Here is a 26,520-nt window from a genome sequence, read left to right as displayed (position 1 = left end):
ATCAAAACCTACTTTTAGCAAGGAAAACACACATTAAAAATGTCTGGGATCACAAAAGGAAACAACAAGACTCCGAATGGCTGCACGTCTTCACTTTGCTGACTCCAAGCAAACAGGCGAAATTCTGGTTGTATATTAATAGGCTCTAAGGGCACTGCCATGATCGACGCAATGTGGTCGCCAGTGACAAATGGATAAAGCATGTAACTTCACTATACTGTGGAGCCCCTAACCCGCGATCATAGGGCACTCAAAGGCCCCTCATTATCAAGAGTTGGCCTGACACTTCTCCCGTAGATACACCTGGACTATTCGTGGCAGGGAAATTGACAACCATTGAAGAAACATCTGAAGCATTGGCCCCAGGGAATCGTGTGATGGCAATCTTAAAAAATTTCAGAAAAGATGGGGCACCCGGCCCTAATGGCCTAACAGGCCATCTTTTCAAAGAAGATTGCGACTTCTTGGGAACCGTACTCACGCCACTTTATCAGTACTGTCTGACAAACTCAACAGTCCCAGAGACTTGGAAAGGCTCCTTGTTGCACCCTATCCACAAAAAGGGAGACACTGGGGACCCCTCTAATTACAGGCTTATTGCCCTTCTGGACATTGAGCCGAAAGGATACGCCAGTCTTCTCCTGCAAGACCTGCAGGACTAGGATAATGAAAATTAAATTCTACCTGCGTACCAAACCGGCTTCAGGCCAGGAGCATCTACAACGGACAATATTTTAGCTCTCGCCTACTTAATAGAACAGTCTGTGCAGAAAAACTTGCCTCCTCTCTTTGCATGTTTCGTGGATTACTCTGCTGCTTTTGATGGAGTCAATCGGAGTCTGTTGTGGCAGAAACTGCAAGACTGGGGGATACCGGCAAACCTGTTGACAGCCTCAATCAGTCTCTACACAGGAACGTGGGTACGGGTAAAAACCGCAACAAATTCAGCCACTAAAAAGGTTACAACAGACAGCGGGTTAAAGCAAGGTTGCGTATTGGCTCCTCTGCTTTTTAATCTTTACGTGGTAGACCTCGAAAAAATTATATCTATCGCTAACCTTTTACCCCCTAAAATCGGCCCAAATTGATTTTTTTTTTAAACAGATTTTATTGTTAGATCGCACAGTAAAAGCAGCACCTCGCACACCGAAGTTAACTGCACATCAAATATGAAGCATCACGAAATTGGCAATCTATACAGCATTTTAGAATCCAATGTTTCATCAAAATGACCAAACACCCCCCCCCCAACGCCCCCATCCGGATCCCACCCATCCCGGTCGCACGACAGCACTTCCCAGTTTCTCCAATATAAACCACCATCCAATAGCATGTGTACCCCTTCCTCATGACCCGCCTATCCCATCTCCTGATCCATCTCCTGGTCTATCGGGGGCTCCAGGTAAAGGCCCCGATACTATGCCCACTGCTTCCATATCTTATAATGCTTTCGCGGGCACCCACGGGCCACAAAGATTGGCTGCTCCAGCCCCATACAGAAATCAAGGCCCTTCTTCCACACCGAAACTGAGGGAGGGCGGGGGTCCTGCCACGCCTTGGCTATATCCCTTTTGGCAAGGGTAAGACCCAACAGCAGTAGATGCCTCTTATATATGTTACCCCCCACCCCTTCAAAGACGTGCAGTAATCCTAAATGTGGTGTGCGGGGAAGTTCCCACCCTAACACCTCGGCCATACAGTTCCACACTCCAGTCCAGAATCCAACCAGTGCACCACAGCTCCAAACCGTATGGATCAGTGTCCCCATCTCCTTACCACACCTGAGACAGTCTGAGGAAGCAATGAGGCCAGCCCGCCACAACCTTTCCCTTGTAAAGTACACTCTGTGCAAGTATTTCAATTGGATCAGTCGCAGCCTTATCGCTATCGCCGCGCCTCTTGGGGCCTCCAGCGCGTCCCTCCAATCCTCCTCTTCAAGTGCCCCTACATTACGCTCCCACGACTCCCGAAGTTTCTGAAGTGTCGTTGAAAATGTATTACCAGCGTGCGATAAATACGGGAGATCTTTTTGTCCACCAGATCCCCCATAAAAACTTTGTCCTCCAGTGGGCTAAACTCCGGTAGGGAATCCAGACCCTCAAGACTCGGCCTGATGGCATGGCGGAACTGTAGCTACCTAAAAAATTGGGACTGGGGCATATCATACTCCTCTCGCAAATCTTGGAAGGATTTGAGCATCGTCCCTGACATCACATCTCCCAAGGACGAGATGCCGATGGCATCCCAGCCCCCAAAGCCTTGGAGGGACGCCAGAGCAGGCAGACGGCCGTTGCGCCACAGTGGGGTCTCTTGCGTCAGCCTATCCCACCATCCCATGCAACGTAGAGCCTGTCTCCAAACTTGAAAAACTACCTGGGTGACCGGGGGCAGTCCCCTTCGCAACCGCGGCGCATAGAGGACCGCATGTAACGTATTGGAGCCCATGAGATGTCTCTCCAGAGCATATGCCGGATCCCCCCTATCTCCATACCACCATTCATTTAGAACTAAGAGTTGAGAAGCCTGATAGTACGACAATATATCGGAGGTTGCCAGACCCCCATCATAGGTGGACAGGAAACAGGTGCGCAGCGCTACCCGTACCACAAATACTGTCCCATTGCTGAATTTACTTGTCGGAACCACTGGGGCGAGATCGGGTATGGGTGATTTTGCAGTTGATAGAGTAATCGGGGGAGAGCACCATCTTAAAAATGGCTGATCTGCCAAATATAGTAAGGGGCATTCGGGACCACGTCTTCATCTCCAAGCGGACTCTATCCCAAACCGGCATCAGGTGGTTGCGCTCCCAGGAGAGCGCGGGGCTCGCAGAGATGAACACCCCCAAATACTTAATACCTCCCACCGCCGTTTGCAGCATGGAAGCCCACTCCCCGACACCTGGGCCGTCCCCGAGCACCCATATGACCGATTTACCAGGATTTCAGTAGAGACCCGAGGTCTCGCCGAATATCTGCATAATTTCTAATAAGCGCTGTCCCGACCTATCAAGCTGCGTGAGAAAGAACAAGACGTCATCGGCATAGAGGGCAATCTTGTCAGCCAGGCCTCGCTCCCACACGAAGCCATGAAGCTGCGCATCCAGCCGCACCCAAGCCGCCAGGGGCTCCATCGCCAGGGCAAACAGGTACGGGGAAAGGGGGCACCTCTGACGCGTACCGCGCGCTATGGAAAATTTGGATGATACGGCACCTGCCACCCTGACCGTGCCGTCAGATCCGTATACAAGAGTCTCAAATAGGACAAAAATTGAGGCCCCAGGTTAAGCCGAGGCAGAAGCGCAAATAAATAAGTCCAGCTCAGGGAGTCAAAGGCTCTGTCAATGTCCGCCAGAAGGAGTGCCGCTTGGACCCCAGTGCCTTGAATAGCCGCCACCGCGACGTGTGCCCTTCTTATATTATGCCTAGTTGCCCTACCGGGCATAAACCCGGCCTGATCCGGGTGGACAAGCCCCATAATATAAAGCTTGAGCCGGTTAGCAAGCGCTTTAGCCAGAATCTTAGCCTCAATATTTAGGAGAGATATTGGGCGGTACGACGCGTGCTGTTCCGGAGGCCTGCCCGGTTTATGGAAGACCACCACCTCTGCATGTCGCCATTCTGCCAGAAGGGTACCTCTCTACCTCGCTTCCTCCAGAGCAGCTCTGTAGGGGGCGCCCAACTGTAAGTGATATTTCTTAAAAAATTTGCAAGGAAACCCATTTGGCCCAGGGGCTTTCCCGGTGTTAAGCTCCCCCAGCGCTTAACCCAGCTCCTCCGCAGTGAGAGGGAAATCCAGACAGTCACGTACATCATCCGTCACCGCCCGCGGCGGCAAGTCCGCTATAAATTTGGCCACCATGTCCGCGGATAGACACTCGGAGCATATTGGACCGCGTAGTACGCCGCGAAGCTCTCTGCTAGTTCCCGCGGGTCAGTGATCGGATCTCCCGCCGCATCTAGGAGTCCGGGTAAGGCCTGCGCCTAAAAAGTATTCTGGCAGAGGCGGTGCAACATCGTCCCGGACTTATCTCCCCACTGATAAACTCTACTACGCGTCGCTAGCCACACCTGCCGCGCCTCGTCCAACAATATCGCCGCATAGGATTGCTGCGCCAAGAGGACTGCCCCACCGCTTGGCCATCACCGCCCATGCTACAGCGGCTCTCCAGGGCCTCCACCTCTGCGACCGACCGGATCAACTCTGCCTTCCGCCGTGCCGCCACACACCACACAATATCCACTCCTCGGAGCGTGGGCTTCAAAGCCTCCCACATAGTACCGTCCTCCAAAACAGATCCTGCATTCTCCACCCAATAGTGAGCTATAGCTTCCCTCATATGCCTCTGATAGTCCTTGTTCTGGAGATGCTATGTAGAGAGGCGCCATCGAAACGGCTGCCGCCCTCTATCCAGGGCAAATTCTATAGCCACAGGGGAATGATCTGAGAGCCCCCTGGACAACACTGCCGCCGACTCCACCCTGCCAATAACCGAGCGGGGACAAATATATAATCCAGCCTAGAGAAGGATTTGTGGACAGCCGAAAGGTATGTGTATTCCCGCCTGTGCGCATGCAAGTATCGCCATGTGTCCACCCAGTCTAGACCTCGTACTAAATCCCCCAATTTAGTGGTCCCACCAGTCAGCTGGCCTCCCCCGGGCCTGCATCTCTCCAACAACGTATCCATGACATCATTCCAGGCCCCCCCAACTATCGCCGGTGTCTCGGGGATATCAGCCCAGATCGTAAGCAACTGCTCCACTAATGACCACTGCAGCGGGGGCGGTCATACACACTACCCAGAACCAGGGACTCTTCTCCCACCATGCCCCTAATGAATATGTACCTGCCCTGTGTATCAACCTATTTGGTGGAGTGAACATATGAGAGCCTACGGTGGACTAGAAATAGCTACCCCCCCGGGATCCCCTAACAAAGCCTGCATGATCTACCTGCTGATAGCCAAAGCGCTGTAGGCAGAGGATTTTGTTGCCCAACAGGTGAGTTTCCTGCAGAAACAGTACATCAGCACGTTCTCTTTTCGCTTGCCGCAATACTGCGCCCCTCTTGATCTTGTCTAGCATACCCCTCACATTCCAGCTCAGGACCCAGAGGGATGCTCTAGGACCTAAGGCCTTCAACCCAGCAGTCGCCATTCAGAACCCAGGAAGGGAAATCGCCCCAAGGCAGGCCACGAAAGGAAGCACACAGGAACAGTGGAAACTCTCTTACTGTCATGCAATCAAACTCCCACAAATCCCCCCTGCAACCCATTAAACTGCTCCCCCCACCCCCAGCCCCCCCCCCTATCTCAAAAACACTGAAGTACCTGTCGCGGTATAGACACCCCTCTGCATCAAACGGGAGCCCAGAGAACAGCCACACCAATGGATCCCCGTCAACCTACCCATGTACCCAACTCCCCCCTAACAACCCCTAAGCAAATGGGGAAAAATGGTTCCGCCCCCGCACGTCCCCCCCCCCCACCCCACCGCCCCATATACATTGAAAGTGTTAAGCACTATAGCCAGAAGTCACGTATGTCTCTGATCCCCCCAGGAGCTGCACCATACCGGCGCCTCAGGCAGGCCAAGCACAGCAGATCGCTGCAATGGCTAGCATTTCTCCGGCTGTGTGTCCAAAGCTCAGGGTTCCACCATCTGGAGATCAGGAGCACCCCCGGCATCCTCTGCGGCTCCCCTTGAGTCGGAGCGTTTTCCTAGATCTGGACCACCAATGGCTGCCCCCTTTCGACCACCGGGCCAGGTGGGAGCGGGTCTCATTTTGTGAAGAGCGGCGGGGTATGCGCCCTAACCTTCACTGTCTCATCAGTCCATTGAAATACTTCCTCCGGGGTATCAAAGAAATGAGTACGAGATTGAAAGACTACCCTCAGGCAGGCCGGATAGAGCAATGTTATGGGGAGGTTGAGATCCCCGAGTTGTGCCTTCGCCGCCATAAAGGACTGCCGTTGCTGTTGCACAAGCCTCGTATAGTCAGGAAAGATAAGAATCCGCTGATTGTCATACATTAGAGGCTCCTTTTCCCGGGCCTGCTGCAGGATAACATCCCGATCATGATAGTTCAGCAGCTTAGCTATCACCGGTAGAGGACGGGACCCCAAGGGAGGCTTCTAGATCAGAGCCCTGTGCGCCCGCTCCATCACAAAGCATCTTGAGAGGGAATCCGGGGGGAGCCAGCTCTCCAGCCATTGGGCCAAGAATTTCTCCATGTTGCCCTTCTCGCAGCCTTCGGGAGTCCAACAAATCGTAGATTGTTCCGCCGGGCCCGCCCTTCTGCATCCTCTGCCCGGAACGCCAGGTTTTTCTGGATACTTTCCATGGTTGCAACTTTGTGTTTCAAGGTCACTACGTCGTCTTCCACGCCAGAAATCCTTGTTTCCACCTCTGTAATACGGGCCACTGCGTTGCGCAAGTCTTGACGCAGGAGGGTAACATCCGCACCCACAGCCCCGATCTTCGCATCTAACATGTCCCTAGATTGCGTTATGCCTGCCATCAACGCCGCATTATCAGGCCCCGGATTGGGGGGGCCCCCGGCCGCCCCGGCACCTCCACCCTGTCCTGTGTACTTGTCTATGGGTCCATGTTTGGTGACTGCGCCACCACTCCCGCCTCTCGTCATCGTAGGCTATTGGCAAAGTCCCCCGCTGTAGGCGCCGCTGTATCCCTCACCAGCGCCCTGTCTCCAGCACCCCAACGGTTCAAAGAGTATTCAGGCATCCCCCAGCAATCCGTCGGACACCAACGATGAGACCAAGCACTATGCTCCACCACGTTGAGGCCTCCGTTGCGCGCTTCGGCCCCTCCAAGCCGCTTGCTGGCCTTCCACCGAAGTGACCAGTCCACCCGCTCCAGGTTGTGCCGCCCGTTGCTATGTCCGTCCTCCACAGTGTGCCCCGTTCTGCCTCCACGCCTCCTATTGGATCCCGATGTGGCCAATGTACGCCCGCTCCATGCAGCCCCTCTTCGACCAGTCGTGCCCAAGTCCAGCACAGGTCAGAAGCCAGCCCCTCAATAACAGCCTTGTGGGAAGCACTGGAGTCTGTGCAAGTGGGCCCCCCACAGTCCGCACTATCCAGGGAGGACTAGGACTCTCCACAGCTGCCACCAAATGTCAGGTCGCGGGACAAACTGCACACCAATAGGTGGGGGCCCCTCTGCCTGCCCCTCGTCGCCACTGTGGCCCGAGCCGACCGCCGGAGCTGCTGCTGCCTGCCCCCCAAGCGTAGGGGGGCGGGGGAGATGAAAAAGGCACCCTCTTACTTGCATCCCTGCTGCCAGGAGAAGTCCCACATACACGGGTGCCCCGGTCAGCACCAAAATCGAGGCCCCGGCTTCACTGGGCGGAACAGGCCGCACCACCGCGTCTGCTCCCAAGGCCGGCTCCTCAGCCTCCTATCCGCTCCACTCCAGGGTATCCAGTGGGGCCCAGGGCCGGTCCACGCAGCCCGGAGATCAGGGGCGCTCAGTCCGGGCCAGCGTCACTCGTCCCTCGCCGCCCGCACCGGCATACAGCCGCCTTCGGGGTCCACGAAACTCAAGGTCCCCGGCTGCCCCTCGAAGCGTAGGCCAAAGAGCACCGAATCGTGTTCTCCGGCCCCGTGTACACTCCGTCAGCCGGGATTGCTCCCAGGGCTGCCGCTGGCCTCCGCACTCACTCTACACCTCTGGGGCACAACGAGGTGAAGGGAGACCAGGATAATTCGGCGGATGAAGGATAGGCGGGACGGAGCTCTCTTAGGCTGCGTCCACCATGTTGGCTCCCTTGGCTACGCCCCCCAAATAGATTATGTTTAATGCAGTACGCAGACAATTTCGTGTTACTGGACCACACACAAATAGGCATGCAAAAACTACTAGTTGCACTAAACATTCACACCAACAACAACGAATTATGAACGAACACAGGAAAAACAAAGGTAGTGATATTTGGAAAATATACCAACAAACCAGACAACAGTGGAGACTGTGTAATTTAAAAATAGTAACAGCGACCAAATGCAACTAACTGGGGATGTAGCTGATGAGCAAAGGGAAACCCAGAGCATATATTGCTTCTGTTGAAACAAAGGCCAAAGCAGTAAAGTTCGCTCTGTGCAAACTGTACTCCAAGTTAAGCAGCCCGTCGACCAAAGCAGTTAGAAAGGTTTAAACGCCAAATTCCTCCCGGCAATCACATACGGTCAGATTGCATTCCCAGAAGCTTTCATTAACACCATGGAACATGCCAACTGTCGTGCATTTAAACAAATCTTTCAGATTCCCGCTCACGCTCGCAGTGCTCTGGTGCGTTTGGAATTTGGGCTGAATAAACCGAGTTATCAGCATTGGGCCTCAATGGTGCGGTTCCATCGAGGGGTTTGCGAAGCCCCCCCGCTCACAATGAAGTCAATTTTAAAGATAATTTTTATGAAAGGAAACAATCCGTGGTGTGAAGGTCTGCATACTGCCTGTAGTGAATTGAATCTCGACATAACCAAACTGCAGGATTTTATTCACCAGCTTGGTATCCTAAAGTCCATACTGAAAAAACAAGTCAGAATATTATCATAGGAAGAGGACATGAAGGAATTGAAAGCATCCAGTAGTAATATTGGAATACTTGCAAGTTCCTATGAAGACCTCCTACGGCACCCATACCTTGACACGGCATTAAACAAGGCGATTAAAAAAAAAATGTTATGGTGAGACTTATGGTTTTGCCGATTAAAGACATCAACAAGCGCTGGAAAGCCTTAGCGGCAATAACAACTTGCAGACTTTGCCACCAACACAAGGAATCCTTGTCCATCTAGTTCGTATATGTAAATGTTAGTTACACGCATGACGCACTTAATTGAAAAATTTGTTTCTAAAACATGGGGTGCGGACCTGTACTTAAGCTATGAAACTTCTTTTTAATCTGGAGACTCCAATGGAATTGGCAAGGTTTGCAAAGTTTGCATATAAGGCTAAAGAACTCTTAAGTAAAGCCGCACATCGCACCTCTTTGAAATGAAATTACTTGGTACGAAGAACCCAAGCTTCATTTAGGATTGTACATCTTTTATTTTATTGGAATGAAATGGCCTAAGTTTATTTAGTACTCGGTTTATTCATGCCACTGTCGGACTCATGTTCTTTAACATAGAAACTTTTTACTTAAAATATGGTTTAACATTTCTAAGATTATTAGGAATGCATATTATAACTAGGTGACTCCAACCCTCTCCTGCAAGACTCGCAAAGTTTGCACACAAAGGGAAGGATCCTTCAGTTTTGAATTGATTTATTGGCTTTATACCTGTTCTTTATTGATCTTATCTGTTTTTTAGTGTTGTTTGTAAAAATCATTTTTGTTTGTTTTAGTAGATACAATATATAAAAACTCGCTAGGCATGCATTAATTGTAACGAAGTAAGAGAGTCCTGGGGAGATTTTATTTGAATTTTTTTTGTAACAATTTTTATTAATTGACACAATAAACTACTCATTCATTCATTCATACTTTAGCAATTTGTCAGTTTTTTTTGTGGCTGGGAGAAGTGTGCCCTGTCCATGATACATATTTCCATCTTGTAGCCGCCTGTGGCAGAAACCGTTGCATTGCCACTGGGGCTATCATGCAGGTCCACATCCTATCTAAAGGACAATCTGCCCCTCTTGCCATTCTTCGCTGATTACATGTTTTCTTCTGTGATGATGAATATTCGCCCTTCTCCCATACTCTTCTGTCTCATACGTGGATGTTAGATGGTCTTAGCAATGGGGTCCTGATGTCAGAGGAACAAGGGGACTACAGAGCAAGTACAGACTCAGCCAGAAAGTTAGCATATCCTGCACAGATTTGCACCTATGCACAAGAAAGTCCCTTTTATTACTCAAACCCTCATACCTGGCATCCCCAATACATGCTCGTGTGCAAGAGCTGGCGTGTTGACTCTCAGTGCACAGCAGACTTGCCGCCTTTAAAATAGTATCTCCATTCTGCCCGAAAATCTTTTACGGAACACAGAATGGTGAGTTCACAGATGTCCACAGATCACATTCATGCTGCAGAACAATGCACTTGACAATTTCCATTTTGGTGTTTTTTTAAGGAAATCAGACAAGTGTCAATGCTCTACTCTGCCTTGAAAATGTGTGAGGTGGTGGGCACCTGCCCAAAAGACGTACTGAGTGAGCGGTCAGTTTGTCCCACGTCTTGGGGGTGACCGTTAGCCAGTCAGTTTGCTTAATTTGCGCCGGAGCTCAGCACCGGAATTTAATTCTTAACACTGCACGAATTTATGGCAGTTCACCACATGGTGGCACTGTCTGTCTATTTGTTAGGAGCCCACATTAGTTTAACAACTAAATACACACTTATAAAATAACTCCAGGGTGTCCACAGTCCAGGCAATGTTTATGGCTATTGGTGACCTAGAATTGTGCAAACTGTCACATTTGTAGTAGTGTGTTGCTTAGTAGGAAGCGTTTATACTGGCATTTGGCAGCGATGGCAAGAGCAGTTGGTAGTGCAAGCTGCAGTGGCCTTATGGGCTATACCTTGGGCCATGGCACTTATTTCTATTACAAATTCAGCACAAGCCAGTCTTGCTTTTTTCCAGCATGCTCGATAGGCATCCTGTGGCTCAGAAGACTAAACATAAAATGAGAACAGTGAAAATGCAAGTCCCACAGTGTTTAGTGCTTTTGCCTGAAAAATCAAGTCTGACAGACTGAAGGTCATCCTCTTGACCTGAGGGCTGTTAGGTAGGTGTGTGAACTCCCATATGGTGTACAGGCTGTGTGTAGTGGGAAAGGGTGTTTCGCGCCCAGTTGCGAAATCTCCATTAAAACCTTTTTTTTTTTCAGTGGTTCCCCCACACATCACATGACCCATGATACCCTGTGCCTAGAAGCAGCACATCTACGCATACAACACCAGCTGGAGCTGGCAGAGCTGCTCAAGGCCCGTGCAGAGGTAAGCTGGGAATGCACCAAATTGCACAGGGGAAAGGCTGGTCTAAGTATGCACAAAACTGCAGCTACTACCCATGTTCAAGACTAGAGACAAGACCCTGTGCAAACATGAGACTGCTATGAACACCCCTGAGCCTGTATATACACAAGAGAAGGAGCGTGTATCCAGAGCAGTCTGTCACAAGACCTCACAAGCAACTGAAGGCTTTTCTCTTCAGTGGTGCCAGAACAATTTTTAGAGTGGGGGTGCTACCATCATTTTTACAAATGTAGCAACTGAGCCACGCACATTCAGCGGGGCAGTGGTAAGGAAGGGGTATGTGGACTCACACATATATCACTAAAGCGTGGTGTGGTAGTGTACTGTCATTAACCGAAAGCACATTTTCCATTGAACGGTCCACTACATTTGAACAGACATACAGTTTTCCTGAAAAATGATATGGTGCACAAATGACAATGGGAGGAAATCGTGTTTCAGTGAAAAAATTTCTTTTGCACATCACAAGCTAACTGCCTCTATTTTGATTCTATTAAAATGTTTGATTCCACTTCACTTCAGAATTACAAAAAAAATGCTTCATTTGCACTTTCTCAACTGCTGATGTATTTTGAAATATTTCTACAGTTATTTACTAGATATTTAAATGTTATGTGTTGGGGAAAAAAACCACCCTACAGCCTTTCCTTTCACACTTCTTGTACTTCAGCAAGATTCTCACACAGTCCACTTTAAAAAAGGCCTTTCACTTTGTACTCACCGACTGAAAAGTAAACATTAATCTTCATGTTAAGGGAAAAATCAACAATTTGGCAGAAGGAATAGCCTAACTTTTGACTTCTGTCTTTGAATCCACTTCGAGATGAAGACAGTTTAAAGGCATCTTTATTGGTTATTCACCTTCTGGACTCCAGCTTGGTTATTTCGGAGGTGCTTCCGCATCCAATGCACTTCTACTTCCAACGCCTACGCTTCTCACACTAGAAGATGCACACGAGACGTCTGTGTCCTGCATCAGATATGTGAGAGCTTGAAGTAGACCACTCTGCGTTCATACAGAGAGATGAGATCAGTTTGTAAAGAATAGAGCATCACGTATTTTTAAGAGAGGATGCCCTCCGGGGTCTGATCTGCCCCAAGGTTGTTACTCACTGCTGTAGTCTGCACAGTACCGGGTAGCCCTTACCATTAAAGTGGTCATTAGTAACTCCTTACCCAAGGCAAAAGTCACTGACCAGGTCAGATACCTTCTATCCTTGTAACCGGGGGGCGTAGCATAGGCACCTGCAGCTCTTGTAAAGCAGGATAGCCAGTGGTTAATTTGTGAAAAAAAGAGTAGTAGTATGAGGGCTCTCGTCAGGGTGAGGATGTGGCATAATGACCAGAGCTGCTGACTTCCGAGCCGGGGAGCTAGGTTTGAGTCTCGGCGTCGGCTCAACATCCTGTGATTCTAGGCAAATCACTTATTCTCCCCCTAAATGAATGTGTGGTGCTCATGAAAAGCACAGTATTGAAGATTAAGTGCCGCACCAGAAACCACCGGCTTAAATTAAGCACTGAGAATGCCCCTCCCTGACCCTTTAGGGGCATCTTCCATTCTTGAGGGGGGATACTTTTTAGTCCAAGGCCCGTGAATATCTGTGAGATCTAGAAGACTGAGGGGCCTTTCTTCACAGTCTCCAGGGGAGACCATTCATGATTTTTTGTTACACCACTGTCTATATCTGAGGACTCCAAACATTGGCAGCATGATAGAACTGCCCTGTAATTAAAGGTAGAGGTCCTGCTTGTGGCTCAGTTGTGCAATAGGTGATTGTCCTCTCAGGGGTCAATGCTCTGCATTTCTGCACTGGGGCCAAGAGTCTCCACATGTCTCATCAATGATGGAGCACTGCCAGAGACCACACAGCATAACCAGGCACTAACACTTCTTCTCTTCACCACAGCTTGCACAGACTGTCCTCGAACTCAACAGAACTCTCCAGCTGAAGGACGTAGAGATCCAGGATCATCGTGCACGGTGAGACTCCAATTTACATGGGGCTGGGGCAGCAGGAGGAGGGGACACAAGGAGGCTTCACGGTCATAGGGGCAGATAGCTGGGCACAATAAGGAGGGGGAGGAGTCTGTGTTGGGGCAGCAGGGCGATCAGCATGTCATCCACTGTTTTCATGGCCACAGAGCCTTCCTGCTATGTTTTTCAGGGGAAAATATGAGTTCCAACTCAAATATTAGTTTTACAAAGTGGCAAGGTGAACTTGAACAAGTGCGTCCAATTTCACATTCATAGTGCAGTGATCCATAGTGCAGGTAGGAATGAGAGAGGTATTCATTATTGGGAGAGGCTTTTTCCATTATCAGGATTCAGGGCATGGATACAGATTACCTGTTATTGTGTGCCAGAAATACTTATCTATGCATGCATGAGAACGAGCAAAATGCCCACATTATTGGCTCTTAGCTATACCAAAATAGGGAAGAGTCATCAGCTTTACATACAACACTATGTATACATCATTGTATCCGCTGATTTTTATATACATACACTCTCTCCCATGTCCTTCATGCAATCCTACTCCTATCCCTCTGGATAGCTACACTTTTTAATAAAACACAGTTTTAACATAGAACAAGGAGCAAACCCCCGTGCGTGGCATCAGTGATAAAGTGCGTGAAGAAGTCAGGCTATCCATGTGAGGCCCGAAAAGGTGCAGACATCACATCTAGAAGTAGACCTTTGGGAATCAAAGCAAATCACAGCTATATACAACAGGGAACATTGGCGTGCGTCTAGCAGGGCACTACCCCGGACCAGGGCCCTCCAACCCGTCTCCCTCCCCGTCACTCTCGGAACCAGACCCCCCAGGGGTGAACAACTCGGCACTGGTGGCATCTGAATCATCATCCGTCAACCCCTCTAGACACATCAACCTCCAGGTGAGCAGGTCATCCTGAACTTTCTCATCACGGCGAGTGCGCTGCATATGCGTCTCCTCAGCCAGGGACCACTCTCTAGCATCCCTCAGCCAGAGGGATATCTCAGGAGCCCTCTGCCCCATCCAAGTTATAGCCACACGCCGCCTTGCCAGCACCAGTAATAATTGTAAAAACTTGTAGGACAGGTTCCTCTTTTTGGGCTTGGGTACCAGGGCCAAGACACAATGGAGCGGATCCAGAGGAACATTTTATCTTTAAAAGTAGTGGCGCCGAAGGCTATTGTGGATAGTAATTTGGCTTCTATCACTCTAATAAACAGGGTGAAGTCAGGAGAATGGAAAGCTTTCTTGGTTCGTAGGAAGGCCCCATCCAGGCTGCGGGCCACACTTTGCATTGCCGCAATTTGTGGACCCAAGCGCCCGCGGTGGTCTTTCCAGACTCCAAGATATTTATAAGTGGTGACTACCTCTATAGATTTCCCAGCTATGTACCAGGGGCGCTGTCTCGCCCGGCTTCTCGAGACTATCATCACCTTGGTTTTAGAGATATTAATCTTCAGTGCATTAGTTTCACAAGATGTTGCCAAGGAATCAAAAAGTCGTTGAAGGCCTACCTGTGTTTGATCAAGGAGAGTCATATCATCTGCGTATTGCATTGGTCTGGATTTTAACAGATGCGATTCTTGGTGGGAAAGCATGAGAGCGGACCAGCCACTCCGGTAAATCTGAGAGGTACAAATTAAAAAGTAAAGGGGCCAAAATACATCCCTGCTTTAGGCCTTTGTTGGTCATGATTTTGTTGGTAGTAGACCAGTCAGCAGAGACTTTTTTTTGATTCAAGTATCAGAGTACAGGGCGATGAGAGCATTCAGTAGAGTCGGCGGAATGCCATTTTTGAGGAATTTCTCCCAGAACCTGGGGCCGGCAACATTGTCAAATGCCTTTTGGAAATCAATAAATCCCAGGAACAGCGATTTTCCTTTTGTTGCAAGTGTAACCTCGATCATATGGGTTAAGCAAACCAGATTGTCCTCAATGTGGCAGCCCTTTTGAAAGCCAGTATGCATGAAAGGTATTGATTTACGGTCTTCCGCCCAGCTGGTCAGTTCTTGTAATAAGACGCTTGCATAGGCCTTCCCATCAACATCGAGGAGTGCAATCATCCGGTAGTTATCAGGATTAGGTTGCTGACCTTTTTTGTGGATAGGGAAGAGGAGAGAACCTCGCCAAGAATCCGGAATGGGACCATCCATTCTGCATATCTCGAATAGGGGGGCCAAGAGCAATGCCTACTTGTAAGTCGAGGCTTTGTATATCTTTGTTGGTAATCCATTTGGGCCGGGACCCCTCCTTGACTCATTCGTTTTATGATGAGGGCAACTTGTGTTGAAGTAATCTTGGTAATTGGTGACATTCCAGGGAGGGGAGTGGGGGGGATAGAGCAATGATAGTTACACCAATTATATTTGTCGAGTTCAATGTAGAGAGATTCATTGTGGGCCTCCTATTCAGTAGGGGAGACATTCGTTACGGTGGATGGTTGGCCTGGTCCAGCAGCCTTGTTTACCCAGTTCCAAAATCTCTTTTCATCTTTTGATTTTATGATTTCATGGGCAAATGTCCAGTGCTGTTCTTCTTTTATCCTTTTATCTTTGAACCTTAATTTCCTATACTCTTTGCGGGTGGTCAAAATCTTCTCTCGTAAGGATTTGTAACCTTAGCTGGTAGGTGTGCTTTTACGCAATAAAGTATTTAATTTATGTTTAATACTCAGCATGATGTGCTTGAGGTCGCTGAGGTGGGGTACAGATGGAGGATAATTGTCTGAGTGTTTACACTCTTTACAGATAGATTTTTTTTTAAGGTCCTCCACTATCTGTTCCCACAGTGGTGGCGTCAGCTGGCTGCTAGACTCTTGATTAAAGTTTTCAATAAAATTGATCACCTTCTGTTCAATTGCCTCTTGTTGGTCCAGTGTAATTTTCTAATTGGCTCCAATGTTGAATCTTTCCCAATCAGGTAGGTTTTTGGCCGGGAACTCTGATTGGATAGAACTTTTCATGTTAAAATGGAATGATCACTTTCCAATGAGGGAGTCTGGAGAGCCAGAAGTAAAACTGAGGCACTGAGTTATGGAATGATTTAGAATCGGTAAAATCTATTAACACTCAACCCTTTCAACTCTGGGAATGCGAATAGGGCATGATTGCACTACCAGAAAAATGAACAGACCTCAAACTCACTGATTTGGCATTAAGGCAAACTCATGGACCTTTGATCCTGTTTTATCATGGAATCAAGGGGGATTTAGAACTGAGGAATAATTAAGGGGTAGAGGAAGGTGGTCCCAGAACATTAATGATCTGTAGCAATTGCAACACTTCAGGAAGGTCTCTGTGCAAATACCTTGTGTTCACAAATTGAACAGCTTGGATTTTTTTCAAAGGAGTTGGTGGATGCCTTCTCATGGGAAATCTAAGAGGAGGTAGAGTTGTTCAGAATGGTATTCAAGATGGGTTGATCTGATATAAGCTACAAAGTGGACAACACTGGAGGGCGAGCCATGTGATTGCCCGTGGAGGAACATGCAGATTATATGCATGTATGAATATATGTATTTGATATTTCTATTTTACAAACCTGATAAAAAGGAAAGGTAGTGGAGCACTGTACAAGATCCGAGACAAGCAGAAAGTCAAAGAGTGTTAGGAGAGGTAGCTGGGTTGTTGACGGTTAATGAAATGTGATATAGCAGTCTTTAAAGAGGTGAGTCCTCAACTCTTTCCTAAACTGGAGCAGTGTTGGGGCAGTCTTCTGGATGTTAGGATTTTGTTCCACATCCTAAGTGCATTTATGAAAAAGGCCTACTGCCTTGTTATTTTATTTTTCACACTTATTAACCTGGAGTCTGATAAAACGCTGGCTGCGAGTGTGCCAAGAACTACCAGAGATGGTGATCTTGTCTACGAGTTATGCGGAGTATCTGCTCATGACAGCTTTGTAAATGATGCAACAGGTTTTGTAGATGTGCAGATCAGCAAGGGAAGCCAGTGGAGTTCTATCAGGGTGATGTGATCATATTTCCTCTGGCCCTGAACAAGATGTGCTGTGGAATGCAGGATGTCCTTAAAGGCGGTAAGAGTTGAGTCTGAAAGGCCATGGAGCAGGGCATTACCACCATCTAGATATCGGAGTACCGGGGCTTTAACAACAGTTCTGAATCTGCTTTATTGAAGAAATGGTTATACTTTCTTTAAAAGAGTGAGCTAGTACCAGGCCCTCTTTGTTTTTTAAGTAATGTGTTCCCTGAGGGTGAGGTTGGTGCCCAGGGGAACACACAAGTAGAGAGGCACTCAAATCGAGACAATAAAACATAATGGTTGGAAGAGTCCATAAACCAGCGAAATCACGATGACGAGACAAAAATATTTCTTTGAGTGGTCGTATTTCTTTTTACTTCTTCATTTGGTACTATACATGTAGGTTATACAAAACAGCCAACGCGTTTCACCCATTCAGGATTCTTCAGGGCGTAGTCCAATCCAGTAATTGTAGATAAGACGCTAACCCAGGGTAGGGATATAAAATGAAGTCAAAGTCTCATCCAAATCTCAAGAAGCAAAACGTATCAAGTCATGAGTATCATCGAATGGCTATAGTCGCCAGTAATCGTGGTGCATAAATGTTGCGCCATAATCATCAGGGGCCGTGTTCGACAGTCCATTCTTCTCTGATGCATCCAAATTCAAGCAAAAGCTTTTGCAATGCCCACAAACCACTGCCCTAGCATAGATAAGTCACCCCTCTAGCAGGGTGCACTATGCCAGTGGTGAGGGTACAGGTGCATGAGCCCTGTACTCCTACAGTGCCCAAGTCCATTCCTGGGCACTGTAAGTGCAGTGCTGCCATTAAGAGTATATGGTGCTGGGAGTTTGTCATTACGAACTCCAGAGCACCATATTAGCTACACTGCAAACTGAGGAGTTTGGTATCAAACTTCTCAGCGCATTAAACCAACACTGATGCCAGTGTGGGATTTAATGTAAAATGCACAACAGAGGGCATCTTAGAGATGCCCCTGAAACTCGACCAACTTCTAATGACCCAACTGAGTGGCTGCTTAGGCTGCCACCAACAGACATGTTTCTGGACCCCTGGGTCGAGAGCTTGCTGCCCCTGGGGACCTGAAACAATGCCCATCCTGGGACGAGGTGCCAAGCCTCCTCCCCCAGGATGGGCAGGGTTCTTGAAGGGGAAGCTGCAAAGGCATGCCACCTTTGTGAGACTCCCCAGACCATTTGCTGCTTTCAGCAACTGGTCCCCACTGGTTCTACCCCCCACTTTGGGCGGGAGAGCCAGCGGGAAAAATAAGTGAGGGAAAGATGTGTGCCCACCTCTGCCAACTCCACCCCTCAGGTGGGGGAGGCGAGGTGAAGTACAACTCTGAGTCCCCACCATCTTAAGGATGGGGGGACCCAACCAACCATGGACAGGCTCCTGCCCCACTCCCACTGGAGGGTGGCAAGATAGGGGGTGTACCCACCCCAGGGAAGGGACCTATTGGTCCCTGCCCTTTACCTACCTGTAACACCCCTAAATCTAGTATTTAAGGGGCACCCTGAACCTTGCTTCCTCAGATCCAGAAACAACAAGAAGAAAATAAGAAGGACCGAACAGCTGTGCAGCCAGCTAACAAGAGGAAGACATCCACTAACTACACCCACTAACTTGGCCCCAGCCCTACAGGCCTGTCTCGCCTTGAACCTGCTCCTGCAAAATCCTGGTGTGTCCTACAGCCAGCAACCTCTAAAACCCGAAGGACCTGCCTGCCTTCACTTCCAAATACTGCTTCTCCTGTGAACACTGAATTTGTTCAACTGCAATCTCCGGCAGCAGCCGGAGACCGCGAGTTCAGCCCAATCTGCACCCCCGAACCCGGCCCAAGCTCGAGTGGAAAAACACCACGAGGAGGTCACCCCAACGATCCTGACCCGAGATCTGGCGACCCCTGGCCTGCCTCAAGCAGACACCTGCAACCTAATTCCAGACGGCCCCCCGAACCGGCACCAAGAGCTGGTAAGAAGATCCAACCCCAAAAGGCACCCCTGCAACCGACGCCCCACGGCCTTGTGTGCACAAACCAACGGTGCCTAACCAACCCTTAACTTCCCAACTTACCTCTTGAAGTGGTGCATGCACCCAGAAGTCCTTCGTCTCCCTGCCTGCAGTGCTTTTGCAAACTGGAGGTTCTCCATAGAAAACAATAGGGCGCCTGACGTCGAAACAGCACTCTACACCCGGCCGCCCCAGTGCCGCTGAGGGTGTCCTACTTTGTTTCCCCATTTGCCCTGACCTAAACCCTAGGAGCTTTGCTCCTACAACCCAGTGGCCTGCTTGCCAGTAGCCACCAACTGGAGGTCCCCTATCCCCCATTGGATAACATTGGGCCTCAACACTGTACACCCAGCCGCCCTAGGGTGTAACAAGAGTGCATCACTGACCCTGGGGGACCCCTGAGTCTAACCCCAGAACCTCAACTCCCACAGTCGATAACATACCTGTGAACCGATAACCTGTTTTTCCTCCATAGGATAACATTGACAATTTTCTTCCACAAAGTTTCTGAGTGTGGAGTTTTGAAAACTAATAATATTCTTTAAAAATCGCACAAATAACCAAAACGTATTTACTTACCTGTTTGCAGGAAATGTCCTAGTGCTTAATCTAGGTATCCAGCACTGAGTTAGAAAAGTAACGTAAAAAGTAACTTACCTGTAATTTACTGAAAAAGCCTATTCATTTCAATGTACTGTATTTGCTAAGTATTGCAACCTACTGCATCCCCTGTAAATCAAACAAAGTACAATTCCTATTGCATTTTCAAACTGTTTACAATCAGCAACGTATTATTATAAAGTATTTAGTGCTTACCTGTGCCAGGCTTGCTTGGTTCTAAAAATCAAACTGTATATTTTTTATCCAAAAACAATTGGTCTAGAGTTCAGTCCTTGAGGGTTTAAATTCATTTGCTGACTGAGTGTGTACATCAAATGCTTAGCACTGTCCTCTGATACTGCCTTACTGCTCGACCACTCTTCCACACATAGAGAGTAAGGTTCTAAATAATTTTAACCTCTGCCTACCTCTGGGGTCACCTGGACTCTATACACACTATACCTCATTTTGGTGTTGTATATATAGAGCCAGTTTCCTACAAGTGGTGATACCCCGAACCCGGTCCCAGGATGCTTGTTTCTGCTCCAGGGAGGACTTGGCTGGGCAGAACAGACTAGACTGTTCCCATGGGGACCATGGTCAAGACTGATTTGCATATGGCTGGGTATAAACTGAAATGGCTTGGGAACACAAAAACGATAGATTTTGACCCATATCTCTGCACTGGGGTTAATGTTTGGCATTGTTCAGCATTCTGTCCATAAATTGTTCTTTTTGTATTTGTTACTCCGATCAGGAGCAGACCGCATCAGCCTGCATACCTATCTCAGGAAACTTTTCCTAGTCAGCCGGCTTAACAAATAGCCTTGTTCCCCATGTACCCGTCGGACTCCTCTGCACACACTGATCTTGGATGGCCCGTTTAAGGTGCTCTCCCCTGCTCAGTGCATGGTAGACTGTTCTTTGTCGCTGCAAACCTCTCATAGGAAATGGTCCAAACTTTCCTCCTCCAAATGGAAATCTGTGCTTGCTGAACTTAAACCTTCGAAAGCCTCTAATCCTAATATAGCCAGTACTAACTTTGATAACTGGATTATTAACTCCCTTGACCTAGTTCTCCCGAAGGAACCCCTGCACTCCATAAAAAGGCAAAATGTAGCTCCCTGGTATACTCCCAGATTAAGGGACATGAAACAATCATGCCGTAAATTGGAAAGAATCTGGAGACAAGGCCGCTCACAGCTCAAGAAGGCAGACTATAGAGCCACAATTAGGCTCTATAAAAAGGAAATTAAGTTGGCTCAAGCCCAGTTCTACAAAACAAAAATTAACCTGGCCGCAAATGCTCCTAAGGAAATTTTTAAATTAGCCAAATCGCTGATCTCCCCTCCCCCTGAGCGAATGTCACTAGATGGGGCACCAGCCCGTTGCAATAATCTACCAACTTTCTTCTTTCAAAAGATCCAGACCATTTATTCATCTTTTGCCGCTGACAGAATCGAACCTGATGCTGCTACTATAGCGAGCCCCAATACATTAGCCCCCTGTATGCTGGAAAAATTCACCCTTTTAGATTCTATCTCTTTAGACAAAATAATTCCTAAAGTCACCTCAGGATCCCCTAGAGACCCAGCACCCCCACAGTTCCTTACCTTGGTCATTGATGTTATCCGTCCAGTTATTCTTGACGTTCTTAACACCTCAATCATCTCGAGCACAGTTCTGACATCTTGGAAATGTGCAATGGTCAAGGCCCTTTTAAAAAAAACACTCTAGACCAAAGCAACTTAGCTAATTTCCGCCCTATCTCCTTGTTACCCTGGATGAGTAAACTGCTAGAAAAGCACATTAATAACATCTAAGTAGATTACTTAGAATCCAACAATCTGCTGTGTGCCTCCCAGACGGGATTCTGTCCCCAACATGGGACTGAGACAGCCTTGCTAGCAGTGACCAAAGAAACAAGAACTGTGCTAGACCGGGGAGGGAAAGCAGCCTAGATCTCAGCTCCGCGTTCGACACGGTTAACCATGCCACTTTATTACATCGACTTAATGGCATGGGAGTGTCGGGCGCAGCCCTGGCATGGCTCACCTCCTTCCTGGACGAGCGCTTCTTCCAGGTATTTGAGGGGGAGGCTGTATCCGCCAAGCAGCCACTTAGCTGTGGGGTTCCTCAGGGCTCTGCCCTGAGCCCCACACTTTTTAACGTCTACATGAGGCCTCTAGCGGAGATAGTCCATCCGTTTGGCGTTTGTATTGTCACCTATGCAGACGACACTCAGCTGGTGGTCTCACTGAACCACGCTGAGGGGTCGTCTAGCACTATGAGCCCATGTTTAGAGGCAGTGGCTAGATGGATGGAATCCTCCTGCCTCAGACTAAATGGGGAAAAGACAGAAATTATGCTATTGGGCAACCCTTCACCCACCATTCTGGCTTCCACCTGGCCCACGTGTCTAGGCCCCCCTCCTTCCCCCAAACCTCAGATAAAGAGCTTGGGAGTTTGGCTTGATAAATCACTGGACTTCACTTTCCAGGCTACCAAAACTGCATCTACCTGTTTCGGGTTGATGAGAATGCTCCGGAAAGCGCTCCCTTTGCTTCCGTTCCAGGCGAGGAGTCATGGTTCAGGCCCTGATACTCTCTCGTCTGGATTACGGTAATGCTCTCTATCTGGGATCACCGGTGGCAGCAATCGACAAACTCCAGGTCAACCAAAACTGTGCGGCCCGACTGCTCTTCCATATCCCACGCTGGCAGTCGGCAAAACATGCCGTAAGGAAGCTACATTGGCTCCCTGTGGCAGCCAGGGTACAATTTAAAGCCATGTGCCTTGTCCAAAAAGCCATTCACAGAATAGGTCCTGCCATAATGTACCCTCTAGCCACTTCCTACCTTCCCCTCAGAGCTCTCCGCTCCAGTTCACTGCATCTAGCCACTACGACTAAGATAAACAAAGCTCGCTGGGGTGGTCGCTCATTCTCACACAATGCTGCGAGAATATGGAATTCCCTCCCGCTTGACCTCAGACAGAACAACAATTGGATGGCATTTAGGAAGTCTTTAAAAACTCACTTGTTGGTAAGAGCTTGTTAACACCCTAACCTTCCGCTTTTGGATTTCAGTTAAAGCGCTGCGAGGCCTCAGGGTAGTCTATGCGCTATACAAATATAATTTTTCATTTTATTTCATCGCAGCTTTCCTTTGGCTTGCATGTGCATTGATGTGGCTAGTGGATTCCTGCTGCAGTACTCTGACTTCTTCCGTCCAACTCACTGATCATATTCCTGCCTCTGGCTTGTTCCCAGCTCAGTTGCACACAGCACCTCCTCCTCTTGGTGGTGAGCAGACATATAGACAAGTCTAACAACACCAGGCTTTGAGCCGTAAAATGACTGCATTTGTTTATTTGTTTTCAGAGGCCACCTCTCAGATCAGGTATCATTTTAGGCTCTTTCTATATTTAGGCTTCTTTGTAACATAACGAGGGGTAAGCGAATGAGTCTCGCAAGGAACCTTTTTTTGTTGTGTCCGCCAACCCTTAATCCACAACTTGAACAGAAAATAAATTTTCTTACATTACTTTCATAGTGTGAATATTTTTCCAAATAATGTATTATATTTCCAGATCCATGGCATCATTATGAGTAAGCTTACATTATGCAACTGTAGTATTAACAACACCTCCATATCCCAGTAATCACAGTTATCCTCATCGTTTTCCATTCTGTGTTATGGCACTAACTTGTCCAGAGTCTCTTTGAGTGCTGACTATGCAATCAATGGTTAGTTTGTTCAAAATAATACTGTTTTAAACACTTTCCAGATTCGAGAATGGATTAAAACATCAAATACTAGTGTAGGTAACAGCTGCAAAAGTGTACAGGCATGTCTACCAAACGATCTTGCTGTAGGTCTATGCTTGATGGTGCGTATCACTTAGGTAGATTTTTTTTAAATTATTAATATTTGTTTTAGTTCTGCCTGTTCAGCATCATTAATTAGCTTATTGGTCTGTGGCTTGAAATCAGCTCTGGCTTCTGCTGTTAATGGGTCTGATATATCCCTATCATGGTAGAGATGCCAATATTTTTGAAGTTTCATGATGAGTTTTTATGTGATACCTTGCAAAGTAGGGTTCAGTAATTGATGTTGGAACCAATGATGGCTCCAGAGATTGTAACTTTTAGGCCTTCTGAAAAACTGGGCATAATAATTTCTGATTGTTATTTGAGTAGAAGCAATGGTATTAACTTATTGATCCATGATCAAATTTCCCTACACATGACTTAACATTTATTTGAGAGTTCCATTCTTGAATTGCTGAGTTTCTTTTGAAATTTTCAGTTTGACTTATTTTTAGTGTGTGAGGCCAACAGCATCAATTATTTTTCCAAACATGTTTTATTCTTTTGTAACGGGAAATAGCTTGGCAAATACAATCCACCACATTGAAGACTATCGAAGAAAAAACAAATCACGTGGAGCCCTTCAAACATATCCTACCTTTCAGCCAGGTTTTAACAAAATTATCATGTATAGCATCCACAATCCTATAAGTTGCATGAGCCACCTCTAACACGGGTCTCTGCTGGTATGGACTGGTCTTAGAGCTCGTTAGATGATACATGTCACAACAGTAAGTCGGGTAGTCCGGAGTAAACCGCACATCACGTCATGCTAAACCAGGTGCCCCAGATCTTGGCATGTTTCTGTGAGCAGCCTCTGGCCTTGTAGGCAACAATTTTTCTTGATATTGTAAAGAATAAGCTAATTGTACAATGTGTTTTTTAAGTCCAGTTCTAGGTAAGTTTGCACTTAACCTGAGTGCCATGATCTTAGTTGTGGAACCCACCCCCAGAGCATGAAAAATTGGTATACAGGCTGCATATAGATGTCAATAAATTGTGGCAATAAGTACTATCCCTCGTCTCCACTACCCGGACTACGATCCACAGACGCACGGATCTGCGGCGCTCCCTACGATTTGTTTTTAACCCTGATGAGTCTCACCTCCCTCACGGTGTGACGAAACACGTGTCGGCTGGCTATTATTTTCTGTACTGACCAATAATTGATCTATAAAAGACTTATTTACGTACACAAACATTTGTGCTTGCCTTTTGAACTTTGACATACTTTGCCTTCTTGTATGTAATATTGCGTCCTGACATCAGGACAACCTAATTTTCTAGCGTGTGCACAGGATCCGCTTTTTCTTCTATTTTTGTCTAGGCCTCCCTATACCTACACAGGGGTGTTTTTCTACTTGGGTTTGTGTTCCCCTGTCCTGTATTGCACCGCGTGCCCACTGCACGAACATTATAACTCAAGAGATCACACCGCTCAGAGCGCCACTGCTTCCTGTTCTCTCAACTCAAACCCACTCCCTTACAAAAAATACTATCCCTCGTGGACTTCATAGCCAAAGTGTGCCATAACATTTCTTTGCTTTTAATGAAGCGTAGCATTGCTCTTCACAATTTTGATGCCTCCACCAACTCTTAGATAATAATATTAAATGGCTGAAGATGTTAAAATCAGCTGTTTGGTCAAAAAGCATCAAAATTACAACACATTTGTGATCAAAAAATTCTGGAACAGAAAATAGGACATTAAGAAGAGTGGGGAGTTGTTCCCTTGTTATATTTATTTTAACTCCAGTTTGCAAGACACTTCATACTTGTGAAGCTGTAGTTTGTCCACTTTCTTCAGACTGAGCTGTAGTATGTCCACTTTCTTCAGATATCTCTGTTGGAAATGTTCCTTTGTAGTGGGGTTGCAGCTCCTGCGGTCAGTAGGATTTACTGAAGATTTTAGGATGAGCATAAGTCAGGCCTTAAAGAATTTAGGAATTAGGTCTGCATGAAGAATACTGTTTGTAACGCCAGCGATCAATGACACGCATTTGTCATTATATTCTTCGATCGGCTTTGTTGGACAAGAGCACAGCACAACTTGTTAGATTTGAAGTCCTAATTATGAATCTCATATTATCTAATGTATTTTACGGAAGTCAAAAGGTGTATCGGAGTCATTATTAGACAGGACCCATGAGTCATTTTTATCTAGACAATAGGACAAAACTATGCTTTTCAAAATTTACTCTAAAATCTTGCATCCACACATCAGCTTGATCTACTGCTGTGATATCACTCAGTGGACACTCTAATATTGATATTATTTCAAATAGCGTTTTTCAAACAAAACTCTACAGGCATTTTCTGACTGTAAAAGGCTTACATAAGATTGAATGATAGGTGTTTTATGGCCCTCATAACTTTTTTAGCTCACTAAGCAAGTTCTTGGATTTTAAAATTATTTTTATTGAAAAGCATATTGGTATTTTGGCAACCACATCTGTAACGTCCTCCCCAGCCAGGGTGCATGCAAATGATCACATTGCGCACAAAGTTTGATATTAAACATCTTTATTCCTCAGATTGTAACCATTAACTGAACATTCTACACCAGTGATTCTATACACCCAAGCACTTACGTCACTGTTCTACGGAGCCCTTCAGGAACCAAAAGGGTCAATTTCATCTCTAACTCACTAGAAACTACATTTCCCTCTTTGTTCAATAAAAAGTACAAATAATACATGTATACATCACAATTCTTCAATAAGTCGTTTTGGTGTTCCAATCAATTAGGCAGATCAGGTCATGTGAGGTTGCGGAGATACAGGAGAAGTGTCCATGACTGGCACTGGTGACAGAGAAACTGGTACAGTCATTGGGCTCTCCGGATTCTCAGGTAGAGGAGTCTCCCTTCTGACATCTGGAGCTGGCGAAGGTCGAGGCAGGTGCTTGAAATACAAAGAATGTTGCGTAATGGACTTTGCAGGACGGTTAGCAGTCGCCATGTGTCCTTTATTGGTCACAACCCTCAGTGGGTCTGCATCAAAAGGAGAATCAGACTTGGATTGTCGTT

General features: G+C 47.3%; 1 protein-coding gene across 2 annotated transcripts in view; it reads left to right on the top strand.

Annotated features, from left to right (window-relative positions):
- The window catches only part of LOC147683419 (autophagy-related protein 16-like), a 127,116-nt gene that overhangs the window by 68,594 nt on the left and 32,002 nt on the right, over window positions 1-26,520 (top strand). For both annotated transcript variants that reach the window (XM_086943854.1, XM_086943855.1), the window contains exons 3-4: window positions 10,862-10,970; window positions 12,917-12,990. In XM_086943854.1, the coding sequence (XP_086799980.1) occupies window positions 10,862-10,970; window positions 12,917-12,990 (183 nt within the window). The remainder of the gene's footprint in view (window positions 1-10,861; window positions 10,971-12,916; window positions 12,991-26,520) is intronic.

Source organism: Lissotriton vulgaris, chromosome 11 (assembly GCF_964263255.1).
Source record: "Lissotriton vulgaris chromosome 11, aLisVul1.2, whole genome shotgun sequence".
NCBI classification, from domain to species: Eukaryota; Metazoa; Chordata; class Amphibia; order Caudata; family Salamandridae; genus Lissotriton; species Lissotriton vulgaris.
This window is presented reverse-complemented; position numbering and strand designations above follow the sequence as displayed.